This window comes from Microchirus variegatus, assembly GCF_963457635.1.
Source record: "Microchirus variegatus genome assembly, chromosome: 4".
In the NCBI taxonomy this organism is placed as follows: domain Eukaryota; kingdom Metazoa; phylum Chordata; class Actinopteri; order Pleuronectiformes; family Soleidae; genus Microchirus; species Microchirus variegatus.
Genome location: NC_139805.1, coordinates 19,412,346 through 19,437,822, shown reverse-complemented (window position 1 = coordinate 19,437,822; position 25,477 = coordinate 19,412,346). Strand labels below are relative to the sequence as shown.

Below are 25,477 nucleotides of genomic sequence, written 5' to 3'. Positions count from 1 at the left end.
GCCCGCGGGCTCACTTCACTTCACCTCACTTGCATGTATCCGTATGATCGCTCAGTAAAATATCTTTGATATTGTTTATAAAAACTGGTAATCGTTAGGAGTAAGCACTGGAATGAATGTGTATGCAGTTTAATGCATAATATTAATCATTTAAATGCTAAACAAACAAAAAAATATTATATGGTAGCCCTCAATATTATTTTTTACCCTTAAGGTAGCTCTCTGTCTCAAAAAGGTTGGTGACCCCTGCTTCAGAGAAACATCAGCTACGAAATCTGCCCTTATTTGGACAAAGAAATTAGATTTTCTTGATTTTTTTAAATTTAAAAATTCTGTGTGGAGGCTGCTGATAAGACACTAACTGACTGTTATTTTTCAGAGAGCAGCTGGACTGTAGAGGAACAGGACAGAGGAATTTAAAGGAGCTAATAATAAAGAGTCAAACACCATGAAACCTCTTTATGTCTGAGACGCTGATTCAGCCAGACACAGGGTGTCGCTGTGACTAAATGTGACCACTGCTTTAGGCAGAGTTATCTCTTTCTCTCTCGCTCTCTCCTCTTTTGTTTACGTTTATCCAACAACATGGAGGACGAGGTGGATGTTGACATCGAGGGAGACGAGTCTGGAAGCAGTTTAAAGTAATAATGCTTTCCTTTTGTGGTTAAGAATAAACTCGAATACATTTTACAGTGGGGTTCATATGTCTGTGCTGTTAAATGAGAGCTGTGTGTCGTTTTCAGCCTCACGGTACAGACTTAACTCTTGTGTTAAGGCTGGTTGTGTTCACGTCCCGCTTCGCTCTCTGTTGCAGTGAGCTGGACCCAGGTTTGGTCCAGGAACAGTTCTTGCAGTCTGCGTGGACGAGCAGCGCAGGGATTCTGGTAGGAAGAGTTCATGAAACCTGTCACTGTGTCTGTCACCGTCTGTGACTGTGAGTCTGTGACCGTTCCTGTCCGTGTTTGTGTCTGTATTCATGTTTTATTTATTTCAACATTTTATTTTTAAGTTTATTTAGAAGGCACGGTGCACGTTGTTGAGCATTTCAAATTAAACACAACGGAATTGTAACAATAGAATTGTTGTTCCTAGTTTATGTTGTTCCGGGAGCACTTAGAGTGTGACACCTAGAGTAGAGGAATGAGGCTGTCTCGAGCCGAATGTGGCTCTCTTTAGCCGAATGTTATGTGAAGATTGAATGTGCAATAAAGTTGCACAAGTAGTAATAATAATAACTTAATGTATAAAGAACTTTACGTACATTAGAAAATGTAGTTTATACATTTAAAAACAGCCCATCCCAGACCAACCCGTACAGACCCCCATCCCAGCACATACGCACACACACACACACTTAACAAGTAAGCAAGATCTGTGTGTCTATCAATGTGTGAGTGTCTATTACTGTGCCCATGATTGTGTCTGTGTGTCTGTGGATGTCCACTGTGTTGGTGTTTATTTTACTATTATTTTACTATTTGTCTGTGACTGGCATTTAAAGCTTCATTGGCATTAATGAAAAACATTCTTACATCTTACACATTGCCAATTATAAACAGAATTTTACATTTACACATATTTACTTAGGGAGGTAAACCGGTGACTTACATACAATTAGATTTAGTGTCTTTCACTGAGAAGGTCTGTGCGTCTGTCTGTCTTTGTCATGCAGCCGTGGGAGCTGGACAACTCCATTAGTCCTGAGAACCGAGAGGTGATACAGAGAATGCTGCTGGAGGAGCAGTATCCTTTAACTGAATGTGAATGCATCACACACAGTGGTTTTATTTATTTTATTTTATTTTATTTTATTTTGTTTCTCTTGTCCTGACAGATTTTGTAGCATCTGCTGAATTTTATAGATTCACTTTAACTCCTAAGATTGACGAGGCTTGCAAGATAAAAGCATTGCTGATGGAAAAGTTTGTCAAATGTCTTGACAGATGTTCATTTTAATGCAGAAATAAAATGCATAAGAATGGAATAAGTAATAGAGAGATGTACTGCAAGTGTTCAGAAATTACAAATTAATTATGCCTTTCAACAGGACTTCTTATAAATTGTATGATTTAATTTAAAAATATTTTTCTGTGTCTCATATCATTGTCTTTAAAACTGTGCTGCACACTATTTTAATGCAGTTCCCTTACTGGTCCTGAACTATACGTATAGATACTACCTGACAGGTAAAGAGATTCCTAGTCAGGTTTGGGAAAGTGCTGCGAGCAACAAGCCCAAAGTGAAGAAGTAAGTGTGTTTCTCTCTTTAAATCCACATGAGCACAATACTCTTGATCCTTCTGTTGTATATATTTATGTCACCTTGCTTTCTGTTGTTGTTTGCATAGTTCTTTGACCAAAGCCTCAGCCTCAGCCCCAGCCTCAGCATCGTCTTCTCGTTGGTCCAAACAGGAGAAAGAGCGTTTTGAAGAAGGACTGGTAAACTCCCCCTTTTTCTCCAACACCTGTGCTTTTAGCATATGTAGAAATGCTCGTTTCTTTGTGAAACTGTAACATGGGCTTGTGGTTCTGCAGGCTCAGTTTGGTCGAAGGTGGACTAAGATTGCTAAATTGGTGGAAAGCCGTACTGTCCTTCAGGTCAAGAGCTACGCCAGGCAGTATTTTAAACACAAGGTGAGATTTAATTAAACAATTATTCCAGTGTGCCACTGCTGTTGTGTTCATTTTCTGCAGGTTTTATTCAGGCTTAGTTTACTTTATTAGGATCACCTTTTGCCATTACACTATCAGGTACTCTTTTTGTAACAATACAATAAATCTGTAATACCATATAGCATTTATAAAATATGGGGAAAAAATTATAAATTACATAAAAAAGAAAATAAAACATGCAAAACATTAAGGTCTCGGTTTGCACAGACTATTTACAGGAGACATCATATTAAATGTCAGTTCATGTTCATCTGTGTCATGTTGTTGTCCTGGTTAGGGCTGTCCTGAACGTGAGACCTTCTGTCGTTGTGATATCACCTGTATAAATAAAGTTTAAATACAAATAATTGCATAGGAAAGGATAAACAAATGAATTCATCATCTGTCAAATTTTTCAGTGTAAATCAGAGCCCAGACCTGAAGCTCTCCCTGCAGGAGCTGCGCCGCAGCCTCCGCAGCCCACATCCAGTCACGCGTCCACCACAGACAACACCATTCGCATAGAGAAGCTCTCTGATGGTGAGGATGAGGATGTCGACATCACAGATGACCTGAGTGATGATGCAGATGCCAAAGAGAAATTGCAGACTGAACCAGAGCAGCAAACAAACCCAGAGACCCAGACAGAAAATCCCACAGGAGAGCAGGAAGAGACAGGTCATGGTGGGCAGGAGATAAAAGACTCATACAGTAACATCTCTCCACCTCCACAAACTCCTCAGCCTTCATCGTCAGTCCCTTCCACAGAGGAGCATGCTGACACTAAGGAAGATGAGACAGTGTTGTCTCTCATAAACAGCCCTCAATCAGAAACTATGACGGAATCAGAGCAAATGAGTGATAATCATGAGGACCAGAGCTCCCCCTCTAAGAGCTCAGCACAGATGAGTCAGCTGAAAAACACCTCTGCTGATGGGAGGGGTAATGAATGCACACTGGCTCTAATCACTTCAGCATGAATCTACTGTATGTTTACAATGATTTAAATCATTCGTTTAATATGTTTTTTCCTCTCTTAGGTTCTGTTGATAAGACTGAGCAAATTTTAAATCTGAACTTGGAAGAAGTAGACCTGGATGAGAGGGAGGAGAACAGGAATGAAGATGAGGAGGAGGAGGAAGAAGATGAGGAGGAGGAGCTCAAGATACCTAAACAGGAGATTGAGTTGGACAAGGAGGCCATCACTGAGGATGAGAAACAAGCCATACCAGAGTTCTTTGAGGGACGACCCTCCAAGACCCCGGAGAGATATTTGAAGATCAGAAACTACATCCTGGATCAGTGGTATCAGACATGTTTGCTTACTTCTTAATCACACCACAGCTGTGCATAGGAGGCAGGTTTTTAATGTCTCTGTTTACCAGGTTGAAGAGCAAGCCGAAGTATCTGAACAAGACCTCTGTTCGCCCAGGCCTGAAGAACTGTGGAGACGTCAACTGCATTGGGAGAATACACACCTATCTGGAGCTCATTGGAGCCATCAACTTCAACTGTGGTAACTTCACAGAGCTGAATGCAGCACTTTTAATTTTAATTTTGCTTTCCTTTTCATCCTTCTCACTCCATCTCTTCTCTCACAGAGCAAGCGGTGTACAATCGGCCATTGCTGGTGGATCGCTCCAAGCACAAGGAAGGCAAAGATTTGCTTGAGGCCTATCAGCTCGCCCAGAGACTGCAGAGCATGGTAGACACACTCAGTCATTTCTGACACCTCATTTCAAGCATCTAAACTATGAGATTATTCATCTTTGATCTAATTGCCGATTGGTTGCAGCGGACCAGGAAGCGTCGTGTGAGAGACATATGGGGGAATTGGCGTGATGCCAAAGACTTGGAGGGACAGACTTATCAGGTTTGGACGCAGTTTTATGTAAAAACACATGCACATACGCACATATTGATCATATATATATATATACAGACATACTGATCTTGTGTTTTTTGGTGTTTCCGTCAGCATCTTAGTGCTGAGGAACTTGCTCTGAGGAGAGAGGAGATGAAAAGGCAGCCTAAACCCTGCAAGATGTCCAGATACAGAGGGTGAGTGTCATGAATCAATGGAACATTTTCTTTGTTCTTGGGTTGCATGTCCCTGGTCTGTGGCCGATATGATATGTATCTCGATACAAGACCAACGATCTAATGCATTAAAGATGCATAAGAGGCAAATAATCAATGAATGGTTGTCAGCTACACACATGTATTAATGCTCTTTACATTTCCCCTATTAGGTCATTTGATCCCTTCCAGCTGATTCCCTGCAGGTATTTTGGAGAGGACGTACAGGTCAGTGGCCGTCTCTCTTATTCTCATCAGTCACTAGTAAAATAGGAGGGGAATCACTTTCTATTTACTTATGTGTTATGTCTCTGGAACCTTCATTTGGTTTAAAATAGGAGAGCACATTCAATTTTCTCCAACGGTTCTCACATAAGGTGTTCTCTTGTATTCCACTTTTTTTCTGTTTTGCCAGGAACCATTCCAGGTTATTGTGTGTGCAGAGACTCTTCTCATCATGGACATGGTATGCTACACACACACATTCTGATGTCTGCTGTGATAATAACCAATACAGGAAAGGAGTCTGAAGCTCACCCCTTCATTTCCCAACCATGTCAGGGAGCATTGGTTGCCTTTTGCAAACCATTAAGGATGTAAACTCTCTCTGCCATTCCCTACTTTGTCGTAAGCCCCTTAGTCAAAATGCAAATTGAGATAAATGGCTTTGTTTAATACCAATACTATTTCTTTTGTTATGTTATATATACAATAGAATATTACTCTCATTTAACTTGCTCCTAAATTGATCAAATGTGTTGTGGTCCTCAGCATGCCCATGTATCCCGGGGGGAAGTTATTGGTCTGCTGGGAGGGACTTTTAATGAGGAAGACAAAGTATTGAAGGTAGGAGGTTTGAACAGTTTAAACAGTATTAAACATCAGAAGAGATCGTTTCTTTGTTTTGAAATGTCTGTTTAATGGCAAACTGTTTGTGTTTAGATCTGCGTAGCAGAGCCATGTAATAGTGTAAGTACAGGTTTGCAGTGTGAGATGGACCCTGTGTCTCAAACACAAGCCTGTGATACACTGTCGTCCCTGGGTTATAGTGTGGTGGGCTGGTACCACTCACACCCGTCCTTCCACCCCAACCCTTCAGTGCGGGACATAACCACACAAGACCAGTTCCAGGTAAAACGAGTGGATGTGGAGGTCATGTACGTGAGTCTGAGTCTATCATTCTCTCGTCTAATTTCCTGTGTCCTCCTGATTGCTCCAGAGTTATTTCTCACGAGGCGGAGCGCCCTTTATTGGTATGATTGTGAGCCCATATGACCCAGCAAATCCAACCCCACACTCCCAAACCACCTGTTTGTTGGTGAAGGAAAGACAGGAGCCATCAGGACCCCAGAGTATGTTTAAAGCACAAATGCACACACTACAGATGGGCATGAATAGTTCATTATTTGTTTAACGTATAAAACATTGATCAGTTAAGGTGACTCATTGGAAATATATGAAAAAAGATGCAAAACAAAACATTATTTTATCAGTGAGTGCACTGAGGTGCATGGATTACCACAAGGTGGCAGCAGCAAGCACTTTGCAGAAGTGATTCAATTTATGAGGTATCTTGAAGCCACTCCTCTTAGCTCAACATGCTTTGGACGCAGCAGAAGTGATCAAATTTACCAGGGCCATTAAATGCATCTTATTAGCTGCTTGTGTTCACAGCTCAACATTGTGTGAACCATGCGTTATTCTCAATAGTGCTCATGCGCTTGAGTTCGTTTTTTTTTCCTGGAATTATGGAGTTAAATACACACACATATTTACAGGACATCTGTCCACATTACCACAATTTATCCACTGGCTGAGTGTCTTTCTTTTGCTCCATAGAGCTGCCCTTCAGATTTGACTTCCTGTCATCACAAGACATCCCAGACTGGGAACAGACAATGAGGAGAGCTCAGTGGATCATCCACAAATACTCTGAAACACACGGGTGAGTGAGAGGCCGATCACATTTTTATTTTTTATTTTTTAAATCATATTATGACTTTTTTCTATTCTGGTTGGTCAGGAGTGTGCAGATGGACAGATTTTTCCGGAAAGATTCTCATCTCACCTGTTTAGAGAAGGTTAGTCTAACCTGTAAATGCTGTTTACTTGTACATCCCAGTGTTTAACATAATTTTATATGACTCACCCCTACTTTTAATATTTAATGTGTCTCTGCTTTAAATACCCTCCCCTTTTTTAGATGCTGTCATCTCTCGCCAGATACCTGGAGCCCCTGCCAGATGAGGAGGGAGACCCCTTCCTTACCCAGATCCAGGCCCTTTTCCAGTCTGACTTTATTGCCAAACAGCAGCAGGAAGAGGCAGAGTCTTTAGACGCCTCACCAAGAGCAGTGGATTCAGATGACACTGCTGCAGATGCTTTTGATCAGCTGATCAACCAGGACATTTTCCAGGAAGGAAGAGGAGGAAGACACCCTGATCAGGATCCTGATATAGCTTCAGGCAACAGTGCACAACCTGTCACAGACACAAACTCAGAGATGAACAGCATCACAGTGTTACACCTGGGCTCAGTGTTATCGTCTGAGCATGACTATCTACTGTGATGGACCAAATATCTCTTACATGTACTATACAACAGTGAAAGTATAGATTTTTATGGGTAAACTGCATAGCTTTGTATCTGTATCGCAAACTATTCTTTATTTTTAAAAATAATATTTTGTCATATTAGAATGAGATTGTGAGTAGAATTCATATTAAAGTCTTCTAAACAAAAAGTCAGTGACTGACCCGATGTGTGTTTTTTAATATATATTAAAACAATATGAAAAGATGTGAATGAAATGTAAGCTTTCTTGTATGTGCGAATTTGTTAGAACCATGCATGAGGATTTGTTGTTTATTTATTGTAAATTGTTGATTTACCTGTTTTGCATGTTTTTCCGGTGTGTGCGTGGGTTCTCTCCGGGTTCTTTGGTTCCCTCCAAAAACATGCAACGATTAATTTGACACTCTAAATTGACTAGGTTTGAGCGTGAGAGTAAATGGTTGTTCAGCTCTGTTAGAAAATTAATATATAACAACACATCATAACTATAATATATATTTTTTACATTATTATTAATGCAAGGAATTGTAATGTCCAACACAACTGTGGTTTCTGTGTATGAACTAATGAATCAGGATGCTAATATGCCTATTTCTGGTTAGTTAATTGTTATTACCAAGCTATTACTTGGATACACTATTATTATTATTATAATACAATTGCTATGTGATTCCTAACTCAAAATAGTAATAATAAATTAATAATAAACTGTTATGTTACTTTCTGTTGTTAAAAAACCTGGTAACGAATTCCATGCGAGTGTCTGGAACTTGTGCTGCCATTTGTTTCTAGGGGGAAGCATTTTAGGTGCGGAAATGTTGAACTCTCAAAACAACTAAATTACTGTCCGGTGACTTACTTGGTTGGACTACAAACGTGTGGCGTCGCAAGAAAATGACAGGAGTAACTCTCGGCGTCAATGTGTCAATAACAAACATTGGGACATAATGACAGAATTGTTTCCGCCACTGTGTCTTAGCGGCTTTGCGGTGGAAACCATCATGGTTGTCGCTCGCTTGCGTTGGTAGCACTGACATTGACGGCGGCGAACAGTTATGACCGTCACACGAACTAGCTCATAAAACATCCCGTGACTGTTAATTTCAACATTTAAATCTTCTCAGCTGTCGGCGGCGCCTGCAGTAGGCTGCCATTATGTGAATCAGTGCAGAGTTGAATCAGAATCACAAGGACGCGCCATGGTTGTGTTCGCTGTCGGTCTGTTCAGGTGCAGCAGCCGCCCCGGGTCTCTCTCTTCGCACCTGACACGCGCCGCCTTCATCAGTAAACAAGCTGGTTTTTCTGTGAAGAAGACGATCCCTGTGTCGTCTCAGATCAGCTGTCAAAAGGCAACAACGACCTCTTTTCTCTTCAGAGCCACTCCGACTGGACAACCTGTGTTATTCTTTAGAAATGGACCTAGCCCGTGTTTCCAGAGTAGTCCCAAACTCACCACAACACCTCAGCAGTCTGGACACTTCCACACCTCAGCCTCCCTGAAGGCTCTGCCCGTTCCTGTCATATGGCTGGTGCTGAAACCTCTGCAGAAGCTCATGGCTATAATACTGGGCAGGTAGGAGACAATATTCTGCACCTCTTTAACCTGTTTCATTCAAAATATACTGCATGGAAACTTTATCTCTGTGAGGAACAACATAATGATGCTTGGGTTAGGGTTAGCAGTTCTTTAAAGTTTTGATTCATAATAAATGGAACACCTTTTGATAGTTCTCTTCTTAATTGTGTTTTTGTCAAATTTATACAGTGGATATTGTGATTTTATTTTCCCCTTTAATCCATAATTGAATGATGCATCCAATTCAGCAGAGAAAACTACACAATCCTGTCTTTGCTAATAATAAAATAAATAAAATGAGGGCAAGTTGGAAATAAAGTGCAGCTTTACCTACACTGTGTTTACTGAGAATGTGAAGTATGAACAGAGCCTCTCAAAATAGGACACAGCACAAATGTGAGGCTTCAAATTCACATATAGGGCTGAACAATGAATCAAATTTTAATCAAAACCCCAATATGGCCTATTGCAATTTCCAAATCGCAGGAGGCGCAATATTTGTTAAAGCCAAAATGTGTGTCAAAATATCATTTAAGCTGAATAATTTTCTTGATATACATACACATCATATTCTTCAGACTGCAGGGAACATCTTTGTTTATCACAGATCTGCACAAATATCACACAGTAAATCATTTTAAATATGTTTTTTTTCGAAGGAAAATGAGAATCATGATGTCAAGATTTCCATTCCCTCTGATATCGCGAATCATATCGCAATCGCAATTCCTGTTTAAATAATCGCAATTAGATATTATTCAAAATCGTTCAGCCCTATTCACATACTTCAGATGTGTCTGTGTTGTATATTGTGTGGTAGGTTTGTGTAGTGGAGAAGAGGAGCCTGTTTAGACCTGGTATTAACATCCGTCCTGAGTGATCAGATCATGGGCAGATCATACAAGTCTGTACAAATCTGGATACTCCCAGTCTGTCCTGAGTGTGCTCAGATCCAACCACAAAATCTTATTAAGAGGTGGTTTAAGGACAACCACAAAATCTGTCCTCATTTCATGTGAATAGAGGTTTTCATTCACTGGAGCATCACTTGTCACTATTTTGTCTCTGTACCTGTCACCCGCACACACTGACATCAAACACATTATTACAGTCACATTTGGGTGACTGTCATTTTACTCTCTATTTGAATATATTTGAATATAGTTCAATATAAGACATTTGTGACTACAAAGAAAGAGCCACTTTGTCAACATCACATAGGCGTTGGCATTCAAACCATGATTAAGGCGTTCTCTCCACATCATTACTCCATCACCAGCAGCAGGGATTTTTGCAACCAGACAGGTGGAGTTGGTTGAGTCATGCTGTTGACACCAGATCCTGATTGCTCCACCTGTGTGATTCGGCACAGATCCAGAAACATGAGCTCAGATTCATCAGGGTGTTTTTTTCAGTCTCTCTCTCTCTGTCCCGTGTTGAAGTGCCGTCTTACATTTAGTTTATTCACCCCAGGTTCATTATTTTCATTCTTAAATGTTTTTGTGATCACAATAATTGTAGGATGCATTGTTATTGTTGTCCTTCTGTTATCTGTGACCCATCTATCCATTGTCCTTTTCTGTTTCCTTTGCCATTTGTTGTTGTTTTTCTTGGCACAGTTCTGACTGACCTCTAAAACACTGATGTGCTGGAGAGTCAAAGTCACTGTGACTGATTTCATTATATCCACATTCTGATTGTTTATTATGAACAGTAACTAAATCTACTGAATGTTTCCCAAGGTGAGAACATGTTAAAGTTTGTAAAAGTGTGTCGTACACACAGGTACAAACAGTGACCAAGCTCCATTGCTACATATTTCGCCTGCTCTGCTGCCATGTGATTGGCTGATGGAAGCAGGTGCATAGGCGTTGTGAGTAAATACACATAGTTACTCATTCATAACTATTTTAATTGTTGCCTTGCCATGTTTAATTGGATTTAACTAACTGGCAATAATGAATAATAATAATAATAAGTATCTATGACAGCATCATTGTGTGCACTTGGTTTCCTAAAGCACACCATTAGTCACACATTGTTAATTAAACCAATTTTTGTTTTGAATCATGTAGCTCATTTGGAAATCTTGTAATTGAGTTGGTTGATTTGTTTAGCTACTTATCACTAGTCATGACCAACGTTTGACTTTTCCAGGCAGGCACACAACGTTACTTAGAATTTTAAATCCATGATAAGAATCATGTGAAAATGTATATTATGTGAACATATTTTAAGCATATTTTTTTGCTATTCTTGTGTCCATGCTCCCCTTAAAAATGAAATAATTAGGCTTTTTCTTTTTGCCTTCTAAATTCTAAACGTTTTATAGACAACACGTGATTTTTTTTAGAGCGGCTGATGATTTCAAAGGTCGTGTGAGCGACGCAAACTGACTACACTGACGTGTTGTCGTCTTCCTCCGTGTGCAGGAGTATAAGAAAGTGGTGGGTGGCTCTGCCGAACAACCGACGACAGCTCCTGCGAGAATGGGCTCGGCTGCGTCGCTGGCATCTGACGGCAGGGGCGGTCGTTGCCATGGTGATCGTGGCTCTCCTTCTCCTGACCCACCTGGATGAGTCTCCTCTGACGGGACGGATCCGCCTCCTGGTGTTCAGCAGGGAAAATTTCATGGAGCTGGCTGCCTTGACTTCAGAAGCTGTGAGCGACATGCGTGTGTGTGTGTGTGATACAGGAAGACGAGGCATAAGAAAAATCACAAATAATTATTTTTTTAAGCTCATTCAGCAATGGTAAATGTATTTCTAAGCAGACAAAACAAGGTAAAACAAAGTAAAAAAAGAAAAAAAACATGTGCGTAAACATTTCTAATATACAGTATATATATATGTGTGTGTGTGCTATTCAGTACCTGGAGGAGTTTGCAGACCTGCTGCTTGCGGTCAGTGACCCCCGTCACAAGGTGGTGAAGCGGGTGGTGGAGCATCTGGCACTGAGGAACAAGGACATCCCTGAAGTGTCTGATGTCACCTGGAGTGTCCATGTGGTGCAGAGTCCAGACGTCAACGCCTTTGTCCTACCGGTAAGTGAAAGAAAGGCCATTAAAGTGTAAAAGGTTATTATTTGATGTCCTTTAGAAGTTATCACACCATTGTGTGTGAGGAAGTCGTTATTATCATGTAGTGTTCCATAAAGTGTCTTTCTTTTATACGTTTTTTTGACATTGAATGAGAAGAACACAGTATCTTTTAACTACTAATACTAAACTAATAGTAAAATATGAAAACATAACTCATATTGATTCATCTTGTCAGTTTTTAGAAAAGTTTTTTAAAAATTAAAAAAAAAATGTTTTCCCTTTCATACAGAATGGGAAGGTGTTCATGTTTACAGGGATGCTGGAAGCTGTGGCAGATGTTCACCAGCTCACCATTGTCCTGGGACATGAGATGGCTCATGCTTTACTGGGACACTCAGTAAGACTATATACACTACTGTTCAAAAGTTTGGGGTCGCCTATACAATTTGTTTCAAGTTTCCCATTAAAAGTCTCACTTTTATTCATCAAAAGAGTTGCAAAATGAATATAAAATATAGTCAAGACATTGAAAAGATTAGAAATAGTGATTTTTATTCAAAACAATAGTTTTGCTTTTGTCAAAGAACCAGCAAAACTGTGCTAACATAATTGCACAAGGGTTTTCTAATCATCCAAAAGTCTTCTAACGCGATTAGCAAACACAATGTACCATTAGAACACTGGAAATGGGCCTCTATACACCTATGTACATATTCCATTAAAAACCAGACGTTTGCAGCTAGAATAGTCGTTTACCACATTAACAATGTATAGGGTGTATTTCTGATTCATTTAATGTTATATTCTTTGAAAGAAAAAAAGTGCTTTTCCTTAAAAAATAAGGACATTTCTAAGTGACCCCAAACTTATCAATAATAATATCACCTATTATTATATTATTTCCTGGAGAAACTGACCTGACATGTTTCAACCACTCACTGAAATAAATATTTCTCATTTGCATTTATTAAAACTTGCATGGCACAGTTTATTGCAAAAAAAAAAAAAGGAAACCTGTGATGTAATAGATTAAAGGTGTTTGTGTAAAGTATGCTGACGTATGAGAAGCTTAGCTGATGGCAGACCTTGCTGCTGCTGCTGTGCATAACGATGAGTCAGTGAAAACGTTTCAAGTACAAAAAAATGTCCAAGAACAAAGTGAAGTCATTTGGAAGCCCTTGGGCCAGAGTAGAAGTTACAGCTGGAGGTTTTCCAGCTCTCTCTCTCTCTCTCTCTCTCACTGAGAGCCTGAATTTATCAACAGCCTCCCTCTTTGTCTCAAAGGGAGCATCAGTCAAGGGGGGTAAAGAGTCACTGACCATCAGCCTCAGACATTCACTAATGCTGTCAGTGCTATGATGACCACAGTCCTGTTGACCAACTGTCATTTAATTAACTTTCCTCACATGGCTGGTTTGACTCCGCCAGTGAAAACCATTTTTTCTTGTTCTGAAAAAGTGTTTTAATGAAGTGTGTATTTTCAAAACTTTAAATTGTCCACAGAGGAAATGCTCGAAGGAGGATTTTAATTAGATGAAGGGAATGAGCATTGATGGGCTTGACATTACCCAGTCGGTGTGCTCTATCGGATTTGCTGTTAAAACTTTTAAACATGTTACAGAGTTAAGTTCCACTAAATTAGAAGGGGAATGATCAATACGTTCCACCTGCCGCGATCACCTCGCATTTTTCCCTCTCTATTTGCATTGTCTTCAATGTTTTTAACCTTCCTCCTTTCCTTCCCTTTCTCATCTGTCACCTCCTCGTTGTCATCGAACATCTCTCTGTTCTCCCCCCACAGGCAGAACAGGCCAGTCTGTCTCACGCCATGGACCTCCTGTCCATTATTCTGCTGACAGCCATCTGGGCCATGTGTCCACATGACAGCTCGGCATTGCTGGTACACTGGGTACAGGACAGGCTCACACAGGTGTGACACATTGCACAATACCATTTCCAGGCCACCATTGAATGGAAGAAATATTTGTATAAAACATGCATTTATGTTCACAGACTATATTTAATGTAAATTATTTTGTTTTATGTTTGAAGTTTTTCAGCTGCAGTTCAATTTTTATTTTGTCTTTTGTGTCCATGGTATTCTGCTTCAGGGCTTTGTGAACAGAAATGATGTATTGTTATTTATATGCTGTGTCCTTCTTCTGAAAAGCAATACCATCAGGCCTGACTGAAGGAGCATTTGTTTGTATACACCAGCAGTGCAAGGTTGGGTGGGGGGCAAGAGGCTTTTATCCCATCAATGTAAACTGCTGAATCATTTTCTTTGGGGTAAAATTCACCTCTGAATTGTCTTCTTTTTGTCCCGATTTACAAGTGCAGTGCACCTGCTGCCCCCGTCTTGACATAAAAAAAACCAATCACTTCCTGTGTGCAGGAACACAAGATTTGAACACTGTTGTACTGTGAAACCCAGAGTGGTTTGGAGCTAATAGGCTTAATCGGCATTGTGAACACATTTGACTTTTTTTTTAAGGAAACAGCATGACTTTTATTATTTATTGTATTCAATTTGTGTAAGCTCCTAAATACATATTATTTGTCTCTTCCCTCAGTTGATCTTCAGTCGTCCCTACAGTCGGAAACTAGAGGCTGAGGCTGATAAAATTGGACTGCGGTTGGCTGCTAAGGTATCGTCCTGTCCACTGATATACTGTATACTTTATTATCAAGGTGACTTTAGTTGTCACAAAGTTCTGCTCTGTCTGCAAACTGTATGACATTTGTATCCTTGTCTCCTCTAGGACTTTCGTAACATTTATATTCAATTTCATTTACTAAACTAGCTATAAGCTTTTACATTCTTCATTTTTTTCTCTGTGTATCACCATGGTTTCTTCATGGGATTGAAACTACAACTTGGTAGAAATAGCGTGAAATAGAAATAGAAATAGAAATAGAAATAGTGTGAAATCTTTTTGGTCTTTATCAGGTTATCAGTGTTTTTAATGCAAAATCACTCTCTTATGCTACTGTTGCTCTCCTGTAATCTATTTTCAAAACACTAGGGGGCACTGTTGTCCAACTAAATCAACTGCAGTGTGATTTTTTTTTTTTTTATCTTGGCACAAGACGGAGAGACGCCACACTGTGTTTGTGTTTCTGATTCCATGGCGTGTGTGTGTGTATCCTTCCTAGGCTTGTGCAGATGTGCGAGCTGGACCGGTTTTCTGGCAGCAAATGGAAATCAGAGACCAGCTGACAGGGCAGCCGTCTCTCCCCGAGTGGCTGTCCACACACCCGTCGCACAGGAACAGATTCACTCAGATGGACAGCCTTATACCAGAGGTACAGAGGCACACAGTCCTACGTCTGTCTCCTTGCAGTGGAGAAACAGTTTAATTGTAGGAACTAGTGGAAGGAGTCTCAGTCTGGAAATAATCAGGCATGTGGTGGTACGTACTGTACGTCCACCTGCAGACATGTGGAGAGACAAAGGGTGGAGAGGAATATAATGAAACAAAACATTAAGCAGCACCACGGCCTGCGTACATGCTTAACTGCAGCCTTGAGTTGTGGAGCTAAAAGCAAACAACCCCACAGTAGCAGTCAGACTCAAACTGTGCAGTTACTGTGGTGAGACAATCAATCCTACCTTAAGGCTAGAAGGAAATCAACAAGCAGTTAAGACAACAGCAACTTCTATGGCAGCAGCAGTCATTACTTCTTCTGTGTGCGTGTATGCGTGTGTGTGTGTGTGCGTGTGCGTGTGCGTGTGCGTCTGAGGCAGAGGGAGAGATTAACAATGTATCAGGCAACAATGTATTTAACCTTGAAAGTGAGTTGGACTGTTGGTACACTGTCAGATGCTGCAAGCACTAAAAAAGCTAACAGATGGGTAAACCTCTAATTGTCCATCAGGTGCCCGTGTCGTTGAGTGTGTGTGTGTGTGTGTGTTTTATGTTGGTGTGTATGTAACCATGCACCATAGCATATCCCTGTGTGGTAGATTGACCTCCAGCCGCAGTCGTTGGCGAGGCCAGACTGTAGCCACAGGCAGTGAAGTGATAAAGACTATTGTTCGGGGGATTCGTTGGCCTTTGTTTTGTTTGTGTGTCTTTGTGTGTGTTTGTGTGTACGCGCTGAGAAAACTCGCTTCCTCTGCTTTCTGCTGTGCCCTCCTCCTCCTTCACCTCCTCATTTCCCAATTTTGTTAAATCCAGCATTTGAGCCACTTAACAGCTGAGCACAGTTGGGCGAAAGCCATGCATAATTTGATGTTTGACTAGCAATTTGATTTTGCTAGTTAACCCAACTTCTGTGAGCGCCTGCTGCATTCGCTAGTGCGCTCATCATCCTTAAACAAAGCACGTTAAATCAACTGTTTGCATGAGAGAGGACCCTGTTGACTCACTGGGAACAAAGTGCATTCATGTGCTCACAGTCTTGTCGCTGGCGGTAAGTGAGAGATTAGTGAGTCAGGTGTGTGTACAGTAGGTGTGCGAGAATGTGCTTAATTGTGGTTCATTCCTACTAGCTCTGCTCATTCAGCCTTTGTGAGATTGATCAGTTTGGTTTATTACATTTATCTGGATCAGGGACAGTGTTCAAAATACATTTATTTCAGCAAGCGAAAAGATCATTTGTGCCAGATTTAGTCTACTAGCTAATTTCCATCTGCAGTCCCCGGCAGGTTACAGACACAATCAAATACAGAACATACACGCATGGTTCACACAGCTATCATTTGGACAGCTTAAACAATGCATTATCCATAACCTTAACCATAACAGGTTAATGCCTAACACTAACCTGAACCACAGTTCAAAATCAATCAATGAAATCAAATATCCTTTATTGTCTCCACAGGGACATGTTTCTTACAACGGAATGAAAAATTCACATTCGTGAATTCGTCGAACTATAAAACCTGAAACACAACATTAAAAACCAGTAACTATAGTGCATAATGTGCAAGAGAAAAGTGCCATACTAAAGTGTCTTTAAGGTAACACATTATATTGAGAAAACAGAATGTGTGATGAGTCATTTAGAACCTTTTTTTGTGAATTTGAAGACAGAACCATCATCCTGTAGATGCTCTCTGTGCTGTAGTTTGTAACTTTTAAATATAAACAAATGCCTGTTACATTCAAATAATTGACTTCACACATAGGCGTACCCCTCCTTTCGCCCTGTTTCAGCTGCGATTGGCTGTAGTGACCAGCAACACAGGTCTCTCTTGAAAATGAGAACCCATGTCTCAATGGGATAATCCTAATATTGAAAATGAGTGCTCCACCAAAAAACGGTCCTAGAACATCTCCCTTATTACATATACATATATTCCTGCATGTGCCAATCTGCTTGTCAGCCCTATGGCTGAAAAGACTTTAGAAAGCACAAAAAAGTTTCAGAGGTGGATTATACAAGCAAAAGATAAAGATAAACCTGGATGTTCAGTAGGACTTCACAATCCTAATTTGTTAATCAGGCTTTTTAAGGACCGTGATTGTCCAATGTTGAAAACACATGCTCCGCCAACAGCAATCACCCACTCTCTGCACAGCTGCCTAAATGTCCCTGTGCCAATCTGTCTGTGTCTGCACCTCAGCTCCTCTCGCTCTTCCTGGACGCAGTAGGATTAGTACAACATGACTTAGAGATGTACTGCAGAAAAACTTTAAACAGCTCCATTTCTATCTCCCTGTCTCTGTTTGTGGGAGACGAGGGAGGGTGGGGGAGGAAAAACTAGGTTTTAGAAGCAATACAATACAATTTCTTACCAAATACCTGCAAGCATAATGACTTTGCAATTCTTTTTTGGGTTCTGTGAAATTAGCATATGATTGCGGCTGAATGTGTTTTCTTGCTTAATCGTTTCTTTGAAGCTTTATTACAATTTCAATGTGATTGTTTTTGTTGTGTGAAATCACCTTTTTTTGTTTGTCTCTCTCTGTGCGCAGGCTCTGAAGTTGAGGGAAGTTTGCCTCTGCCCTGATTTACCTGCGTCCGACCCTCGTAAAATCTTCTCCAAGAGCGTCCAGGTGTTGCTGGAAAAAAGCAAGGGAGGGTCAGAGGGGACAAGCAAGCCCCACAGTGCTGTCTCACACACTGCTCTGCCTGCAGCTCTGCTTCCCCAAACCACACTTCTTCCCTCCTCAAATCTGCACCAAGGAAACAAAGGTCCAGTCCCAGTTGTTGCGTCAGAGACGAGTGCAGCAGTAGCACCTGTCCGTGCTCCCACTGTGGGTGACGGAGCACAAGACATGGTCCCCAGCTGACACTGACACGGTGTTATGTCTATATCAGTGGAGTTTTTCACTGACTGGTCTTGGCTGCTGTATTTATTACTGATTTGGGGACATTTCACCCTTTTAGATTTCAGGAGCTTTGTGATTGCTGATCCATAATCACTGCAGAGATTGTTGTCACTGCTCTGAAGACTCCTATAGGTTGGCCGGAGTAACAGCTCAATGGAGGTTGGATGTCATGCTGTAATTGCAGTGAATTAAGAGAATAAAAAATGATGAGAACGTGCCGTACGTTGCAGTATTGTAGTTTTCAGCGTCTGTATTTTAACGGATCTTAACTGCAGTTCTGTGAGGTTCTTTGGGTTTTACGCAGCTACCTCCTCTCCTCTGCGCTCGCTCTGCTGGCATCATGTGTGTTGAAGTGTTACTCGCTGTGCTATATGCTAGGTGGCGCAATAGACCAAAACACCAAACCAAAACAGAGTCCCAATTTGCAGCTGACAAAAACATATTTTGGGTAACGCTTTATAATAAGTAGACACTATTAGCATTAGTTAAGCATTAATAAATTGGAGGTGGATGCTGATTGGCTGCTTGAGCACAGAAGCTATTTGGACACTGTTCCTCAGCTGGTGGGATAAGTAAAACATCTATAACTGTGTATATAAACTACATACTAATGAGTATTCATGCGTTATAAATGATGAATTCAATATATATTAATGCTTAACTAATGCTAATAGTGAGTACTTATTATAAAGTGTTACCCATATTTTGGGAATATACATTGTTATCTGTGACGCCAGTATTTCAATTTAACGTTTCCTTCATCTCTGGCGACACGTTATGGTCGTTTTATATCCTATTATAATACATTTCGTACGTGCTGTAAATCACCTTTTAAAGGAAACGATCGCTCCTAACCTTTTCATCTCAACATGCTGCCAACTGAACTTTCGCAGGATGTTATCCGGTAACCACACCTAGTGATGACAAAGAAGCCACATTCATTAGATAACCTCGAAACGGGGGGGGGGGATTATGAATTAATTAGTAAAAGCTTCCATACGTTGTGATATTAATATGTGCATTATTCATCGGCACACTCCAATGCGACCAGCATAAGCACTTTGTGTATGCATGTTGGAGAATGTAGAGGACATCCACATTCTCATTATGACGAGGACATTTCCATGCCACACACACACACACAGTACTTTATGCATACTCTGCCCTGAGGGATTTATTGGTGTAAATTTATGCCGGGTTGTTTTCAGGTTTTAAAACACAGCCTTCTGCTCAGGAATCGTCGAGCTTTGAGAAATCTTTGTACAGTTTTATTTAACAAGGCGCGCTGACTGAGAGAACGTTGTTACAGCAACAGCTTGCAGCAACAGCCACGCAATAAAAAAAAGAGGCTAGGTCTAACAAGTGCCCTCCGTAGATGCTTTATTTTACTGTAAACACAAAAGGTTTAAAGTCAAGGATGTGTTTTTACAAGAGCAAGTGGCCAGCGATGGGTTTGTGCAAAACAGTGCAATGAAAAGCCAAGGTAATCTGGTTTTTGCATAGCAATATCTCAGCAGAAAATGTGCTCTGTTTGCAAATGGCAGCAAAAAATAAATTTGGGAAGAGAAAAAAAAATTGATTATTTTGGCTCTTTTTTTTCCCTCCTCTGGAAGCTCTACATCTAAATCAAATGGATGAAAGATGTATTTTTATCAGAGAAAACACGATTATGGAAAGATGTTGTATTATGTGACTGAGTGTGTGTGTGTTTGTGTGTGAGGGAGCAGGAGAACATCAAAACATCACATTAATCAATTAAGGCAGTGGGTGAATGATGAGTTTTCTTCTGAAAGATTTGGTGTGTGTGTGTGTGCGTGTTGGCTGGCTCCTCACAGCTGATGAGACGGATGAATATGGAAATCTCAAAGACAAGGTTATTCAGGTATATTTAAAGGTCCCATATTATGCAAAATCAACTTTAATAATTTAAATCCTTATATTTTGGACTCTGGAGGTCCTATCAGTCGGCAAAATGTGAAAAAAGATGACTCACTGATGTTTTTGTGGTCCTCCTCCGTCTAAGTACAGGAGATAAACAGGCAATGTTGACTTCTGCACTCACTGGGACGTTACAATGCGCTAAATTGTTGTCTCGCGGAGCTCCGCATTGTCCATAAAACACGCCAGAGTGCAGGTGAGGGCAACGGTATCGGAAAACTCAAAGTCCACGAAAAGTTCTATTCTTGGCTCCACAGTGCAGCACAGAGTTCTACACAAACATCCAGCCTCAGAGGATTTATCTGTCCAGTGGATACATTTTATATATGACGGCAATGTTCCTGCTAGAGCCTGCAAATGATCACTTTTCCTAATGCTAACTGCTGTTAGCTCCCAGTAGCCTCTGTGGCTGATGTCATTTACTGTCCCTTAAGTTTCGTTTAACTTTTTTTTAAGGTGGACCTAAAGCGATACTACTAAACAGAGCGTTCTGAACAGGGCTGTTGACAGGGTGATTGAACTGCTGTGGTGCTTCATCCTTATGGTATTTTGACCAAAGCATGTCACAGACATGTTCATTAGGACACCAGGGAACTAGGTTAACTTGGAGAAATAGGGTATAATATGAGACCTTTAAAGGTCCAGTGTGTAAAAATTAGTGACAACTTAAGGCAGAGACTGCAGATTGCAACCAACTCCTTCACCCACCCTTCATCCGTGCACCCACCCTCTCCCAAGTCCATTAGGGAAATATTGTGGCCTTTGTATAACAGAAAGGATGTAAACACTCCCTCCCTCCCCTCCTCTCTCTCTCTGCCATTCCCCCCTTTGATTTAGTTTAGTTATACAGCAGGTTTATATGGGCAAAGTCATTATTCTTCTGCATAGTAAGCATCAGCAAAATGGAAAGTGCATGCTCTGACTGGTTTGTCTGTTCAGGCTGCTGTAGACGGATGAAGACGGTGGTCTGTGTGAAACAAGAGCCTTGCCTAAAGTGCATATATGAAATGTACTTTATACTTTTCTGAAATAAATACAGCCACATTTATTTGTTCACTTATGGGTAGTTTATTACATTACTGCTCTTTCTTTTTTAGCTGAAGCAAGTGGGTAAACATTTAAATACTGAGATGCTGTGACTGATGTGTGTTGGTGATGTCCTGGGAAATCACAACTGCCATTCACTTGAGTGCAGTCTTCCCATATCTTGGCCGCAGTGTTTGAGCTGGAAACAGATGACACACACACGCACACCCAGAGATAATTGTAATGAGTGTGATGCAACACACACACACACACAGACACACAAACTGCTTTGAGTAATTGTAGCCTTCTCGTGGAGTATAAACAATACTGCAACAGAGGGCTTAATCAAGGAAAAGAAAGCGACAGCAGTCAGATGAATTGAAAGGACAGGAATAGAAAACTGACAAAGTGGAACCATAGGGACTGATAGGAAAAAATAGAATATTTAATTTCCAGTTGTGAAAGAAAGAGGGCGTTCTTTTTGTTTAACTTAGCATTTTAACAAAGATTTTTAAAGCTGAATGGAGAAGTCTTACTGTGTGTGCTTTCTCTCTTCACGTATGTATGGATGTACAGCATATCCTTGATCTGTCTGTCACAGATTGCGTTGTTTGTGTACGCGTTCGCCCACACCAGAGACATCAGACTGCTCCTGAGACCTCTGACGAACTGCTCACAGGTATTTTCGAGGTATACTGACAAGTGCTGCAGTGTTGGAAAGTAGAAGTGCGTGCGTGCGTGCAGCACACCCACTGCAGAGGAAAGCACAACACATTACGCCACGGATGGCAAAACTTGAGACGCTATTTCTCCCAAGAAAAACACTCTCACCAGAGAGAGTCGGGGCAGTGAGAGAGCAGCCCGACACATCTGCTGTGTAGGTGGCTGAATGATGTCCCATAATGCAGTCTGTGGCCATCCCACCACCCCACCCCCCCCAAACCCCTGACCTTCCTGTGGAGTGTTGCTCAAAGTGGCACATACACAGTTCCATTTCTTGGATCGACCTCAGTGCGAGCACACACACATATTTGCACACACGCATGTATGCAGCAGCTGGCTGCACAGTGCAGAGGGAGTGTGCTGATGGAAATGTGTGTGCGGTTGTGGTAAAAGTTCTTGTGTCCTTCCGCTGTGCATTAATTATACATGTGGCATGTGGGTGTCTGATTGAAATGAATATTTTACTGCTTTTAATCACTGCCATTGCCAGAGTGATGGAGCATCTGGCTGTTACCTGGGTAATTAAAGATGCTGTCTCACACACACACACACACACACATAGAGGCAAGTCTCTGAGGTTGTGTCTGCAGTTTGAGACAGACGCACTCCAGAGGCTTACCAATGAGTCATAATTAGATTTTAAAATGTTTTAAAGCAATAAAGCCAGAGGGAAAATAAATAATCTCTATTTTTTTGTTGTTGACCAGCTCAAATGTTTTTGAGAAGGCCAAAGGGGCAAAGAAAATCTTATTTTCAGTTCTCTGACCTGAGTGTTGGGCAGAGTAACCTCAGCAAAAGTAGCCAAAACAATCAAAACATTCCCGTCATTGGAACAGCCTTCCTGGAGACCTGATGGCAGCAGATGGTATCAATATTTTTTAAAAGCAAATGTTGGACAGAACTGTATTTATTTATTGTATTTCCTTCGATTCATTTGAAACTTTTATTTTATTTCTTCCACCCTCCAGTCTGCTTAAAACTGAATTTGATCTACATAACAGCATTTCTTTCTATTCGTCCATTCTACTGTCACATTTTGGTTTATTGTTTTATAATTTTTGACCTACACCAGGAGTTATATGTTTTCTGTCTGTCTGTTAGCAACATAACTGTAAAAGTCGCACACGGATTTGGATGAAATTTTCAGGAAATGCCTGCAATGGGACCAGGAACAAATGATTACATTTTGGGCGTGATCCGTAGATGCTATCACTATTTTTATCGCTATTTTGTGGTGGGCTGAGCTGCCTTGGCGGAGGTCTGCGCTCTCCAAGTGCTTCTAGTTTCCTCGTACTTACTGACTCAAACTAGTATTTTATTCATTCTTCTGTTCTTACATTAAGGGAATTATACTTCTGAAGTAACGGACATACAGTAATGTAAGAATGGATACACAAATGAAATAAAGAAGGTTTACTTTCTTGTCTTGTCTATTGGGGCTATTCTGCAAACCATGACAAATTCTAAGAACAGTTAACATCGGCAACAATATTTTGATTTTAACCCGATTAAGACAATATTCTGAGGATAACACTGCCATGACGACATCAGTTTCCAAATATCTAAGATCACACTCAAGCAATAACCAGATTAGGACATGTAGAATATTAGTTGTTGTTTTTTGCCTCATTATGTATTCATGTACACCTCATCATTTGGCTTCTTATAGAGCTCTGGACGTCACATGATGACCACGGATTCAAACATCAGAGTGAGTATATTTGACCTTGACAAATTGCCTAGCGATGCTTTTTACAGCCAGTACGGAAACAGCCAGAGTGGACGTTATTCCAGACCTGCACTGTTCCAACATCTTCAATGTTCTGATAAACTTGCCATCGTTCTATTCCAGAGGATGCTTAGACATCATAATACAACCATGTAAAATCCATCCGTCCATCCATCTTCTACCGCTTTATCCTACACATGAGGATCAGAGGGGGTGCTGGTGCTAATCCCAGCTGACCTGGACAGGTCGCCAGTCATGTCAAATATATTGGATATTAAGATATTAAAGTTAAATCACTTTAAGTGATCTGTAATCTTTGGCTTTTTATTGTAAAAATACTCACAGGTTTGTTCGCCCGAGACAGTTTTGGCAACCCTGTCCTCACATGTTTTATTTCCTACCTGAATATACATCTATGAATATGAACAGAGAGGCTTCCTAAAGCCCAAAACTGTGTTGTTTTATTGCAGCTGTTGCATGATGGGATTGTGTGACGTCATCTTAGCGCAGCTCTATTTCACAGTGGTGGACATCATGTCGACCTGAGTCCTAATCAGACTACACTCTGTGATATGAAACCATTAATACAAATGCAATAATCTGGTAGCAACACCATCTTAATCTGAATAATGTCTTAGGTCAGTAGTCAGTTGGTGCTGAAAAAAATCTAATCTCAATCTCCCATTGTTTATGAATTCTCATTTTGGGCTATATTTTTACACTCATATAGTATATATGCTGTACATCTTTGGAGTTTCCCCTCCCACCTGACCCCAGTGAACAAACCTGCAACAAAGTGTATTTTTAGCAAATAGGGCAAAACTGTGGTGCTGAGGTTGTTCTCCCCTGGTGCACTCTACTGTGTAATCTAAGTAGGTTGATGACAAAAAAAAAAGTGCAGTTTTTTTCCCCCTCCCGTATAAAAACCCTGATGATTGCAGCTATAATGTGAGCTAATGTTATTCCTAATGTCTTCATTAGTCACACAGAACACTCCGTACAGTGCTGGCCTGAGAGAATATTCTTCACTCAGTCGGCCTTAAACGTAGATTTAATTAACATTAAAACATTGACATGATGTCTTGATATTTTAATTAATTGGCACATTTCCCATGCTTTCAGGTTTCTCCTGTGTTGTTTCGCTGAGACGCTCCGGTGTAAACCACAGTGAGGAACCGTGTGGCGCGGGGTCATGGAGGGTATCTGTGGTTCTTCTCTTTTCAACACAATACAGGTCCTTCCTCTAATGGCTCCCTGTGTCCTCTCTGTGCACCTTATCGTCTCGATCTGTGTGTGTGTGTGTGTGTTCATGTTGAACTGGTAGAGGCTTTTATAGTCTGGCTGCTCTGATGCTATTAGAGATTAGGATGTGAACACGGTTCCTCATCTGACTGCATCAATCCCAGCCCTCACATTGGAATCACATTAATACTAACAATGTCAGATAGAAAGTTTGTAGCTCTGTAAGCGCTCCCTCCCTCCCTCCCTCTCTCCCTGCTGCACTCACTTTACATCTGCTTCTCTGTCAGTGTTGATTTGAATCTGAATAACCAGCTTTCTTCCCAGTCTTTCAGCGAGGACCGGGTGCAATCTAATGAAGGGAACGAGGGAAAGGAAGATTGCAGACGCGGAGGGGAACTGGAGGATGTGAAAATGAGACGAGATGAAATGGTTTAAATCAGTCCTCCACAGGTAGCTTTTTCAGGGGATTTTTTTTTTTTGGAGCGCATATATTATGTTACACCTCAGGGCAAGTGTACTGAGATAGTTCTCTTTATGGGCCTGTGAGTAATGAACACGTAAAGACCTGGTTTACTCTAAAAAAAAAAAAAAGCTTGTTCAAAATGAAATGATATCAAA

General features: G+C 40.8%; 2 protein-coding genes across 2 annotated transcripts; both read left to right on the top strand.

Moving 5' to 3' along the window:
• Positions 1-559: 559 nt before the first annotated feature.
• Positions 560-7,299, top strand: mysm1 (Myb-like, SWIRM and MPN domains 1; the record flags this gene model as incomplete). Its single annotated transcript, XM_083888648.1, has 20 exons — positions 560-641; positions 815-884; positions 1,673-1,743; positions 2,173-2,247; positions 2,348-2,438; positions 2,535-2,633; positions 3,071-3,593; positions 3,692-3,956; positions 4,037-4,167; positions 4,253-4,356; positions 4,447-4,524; positions 4,630-4,712; positions 4,904-4,958; positions 5,146-5,196; positions 5,502-5,576; positions 5,673-5,861; positions 5,950-6,082; positions 6,570-6,675; positions 6,754-6,811; positions 6,934-7,299. The coding sequence occupies exons 1-20, from the start codon at positions 586-588 to the stop codon at positions 7,297-7,299; spliced, it is 2,679 nt and encodes an 892-aa protein (XP_083744774.1). The 5' UTR covers positions 560-585.
• Positions 7,300-8,503: 1,204 nt separating this feature from the next.
• Positions 8,504-18,469, top strand: oma1 (OMA1 zinc metallopeptidase; the record flags this gene model as incomplete). Its single annotated transcript, XM_083888213.1, has 8 exons — positions 8,504-8,877; positions 11,313-11,541; positions 11,750-11,923; positions 12,210-12,317; positions 13,722-13,850; positions 14,494-14,568; positions 15,077-15,226; positions 17,845-18,469. The coding sequence occupies 8 exons, from the start codon at positions 8,504-8,506 to the stop codon at positions 18,160-18,162; spliced, it is 1,557 nt and encodes a 518-aa protein (XP_083744339.1). The 3' UTR covers positions 18,163-18,469.
• Positions 18,470-25,477: the final 7,008 nt, after the last annotated feature.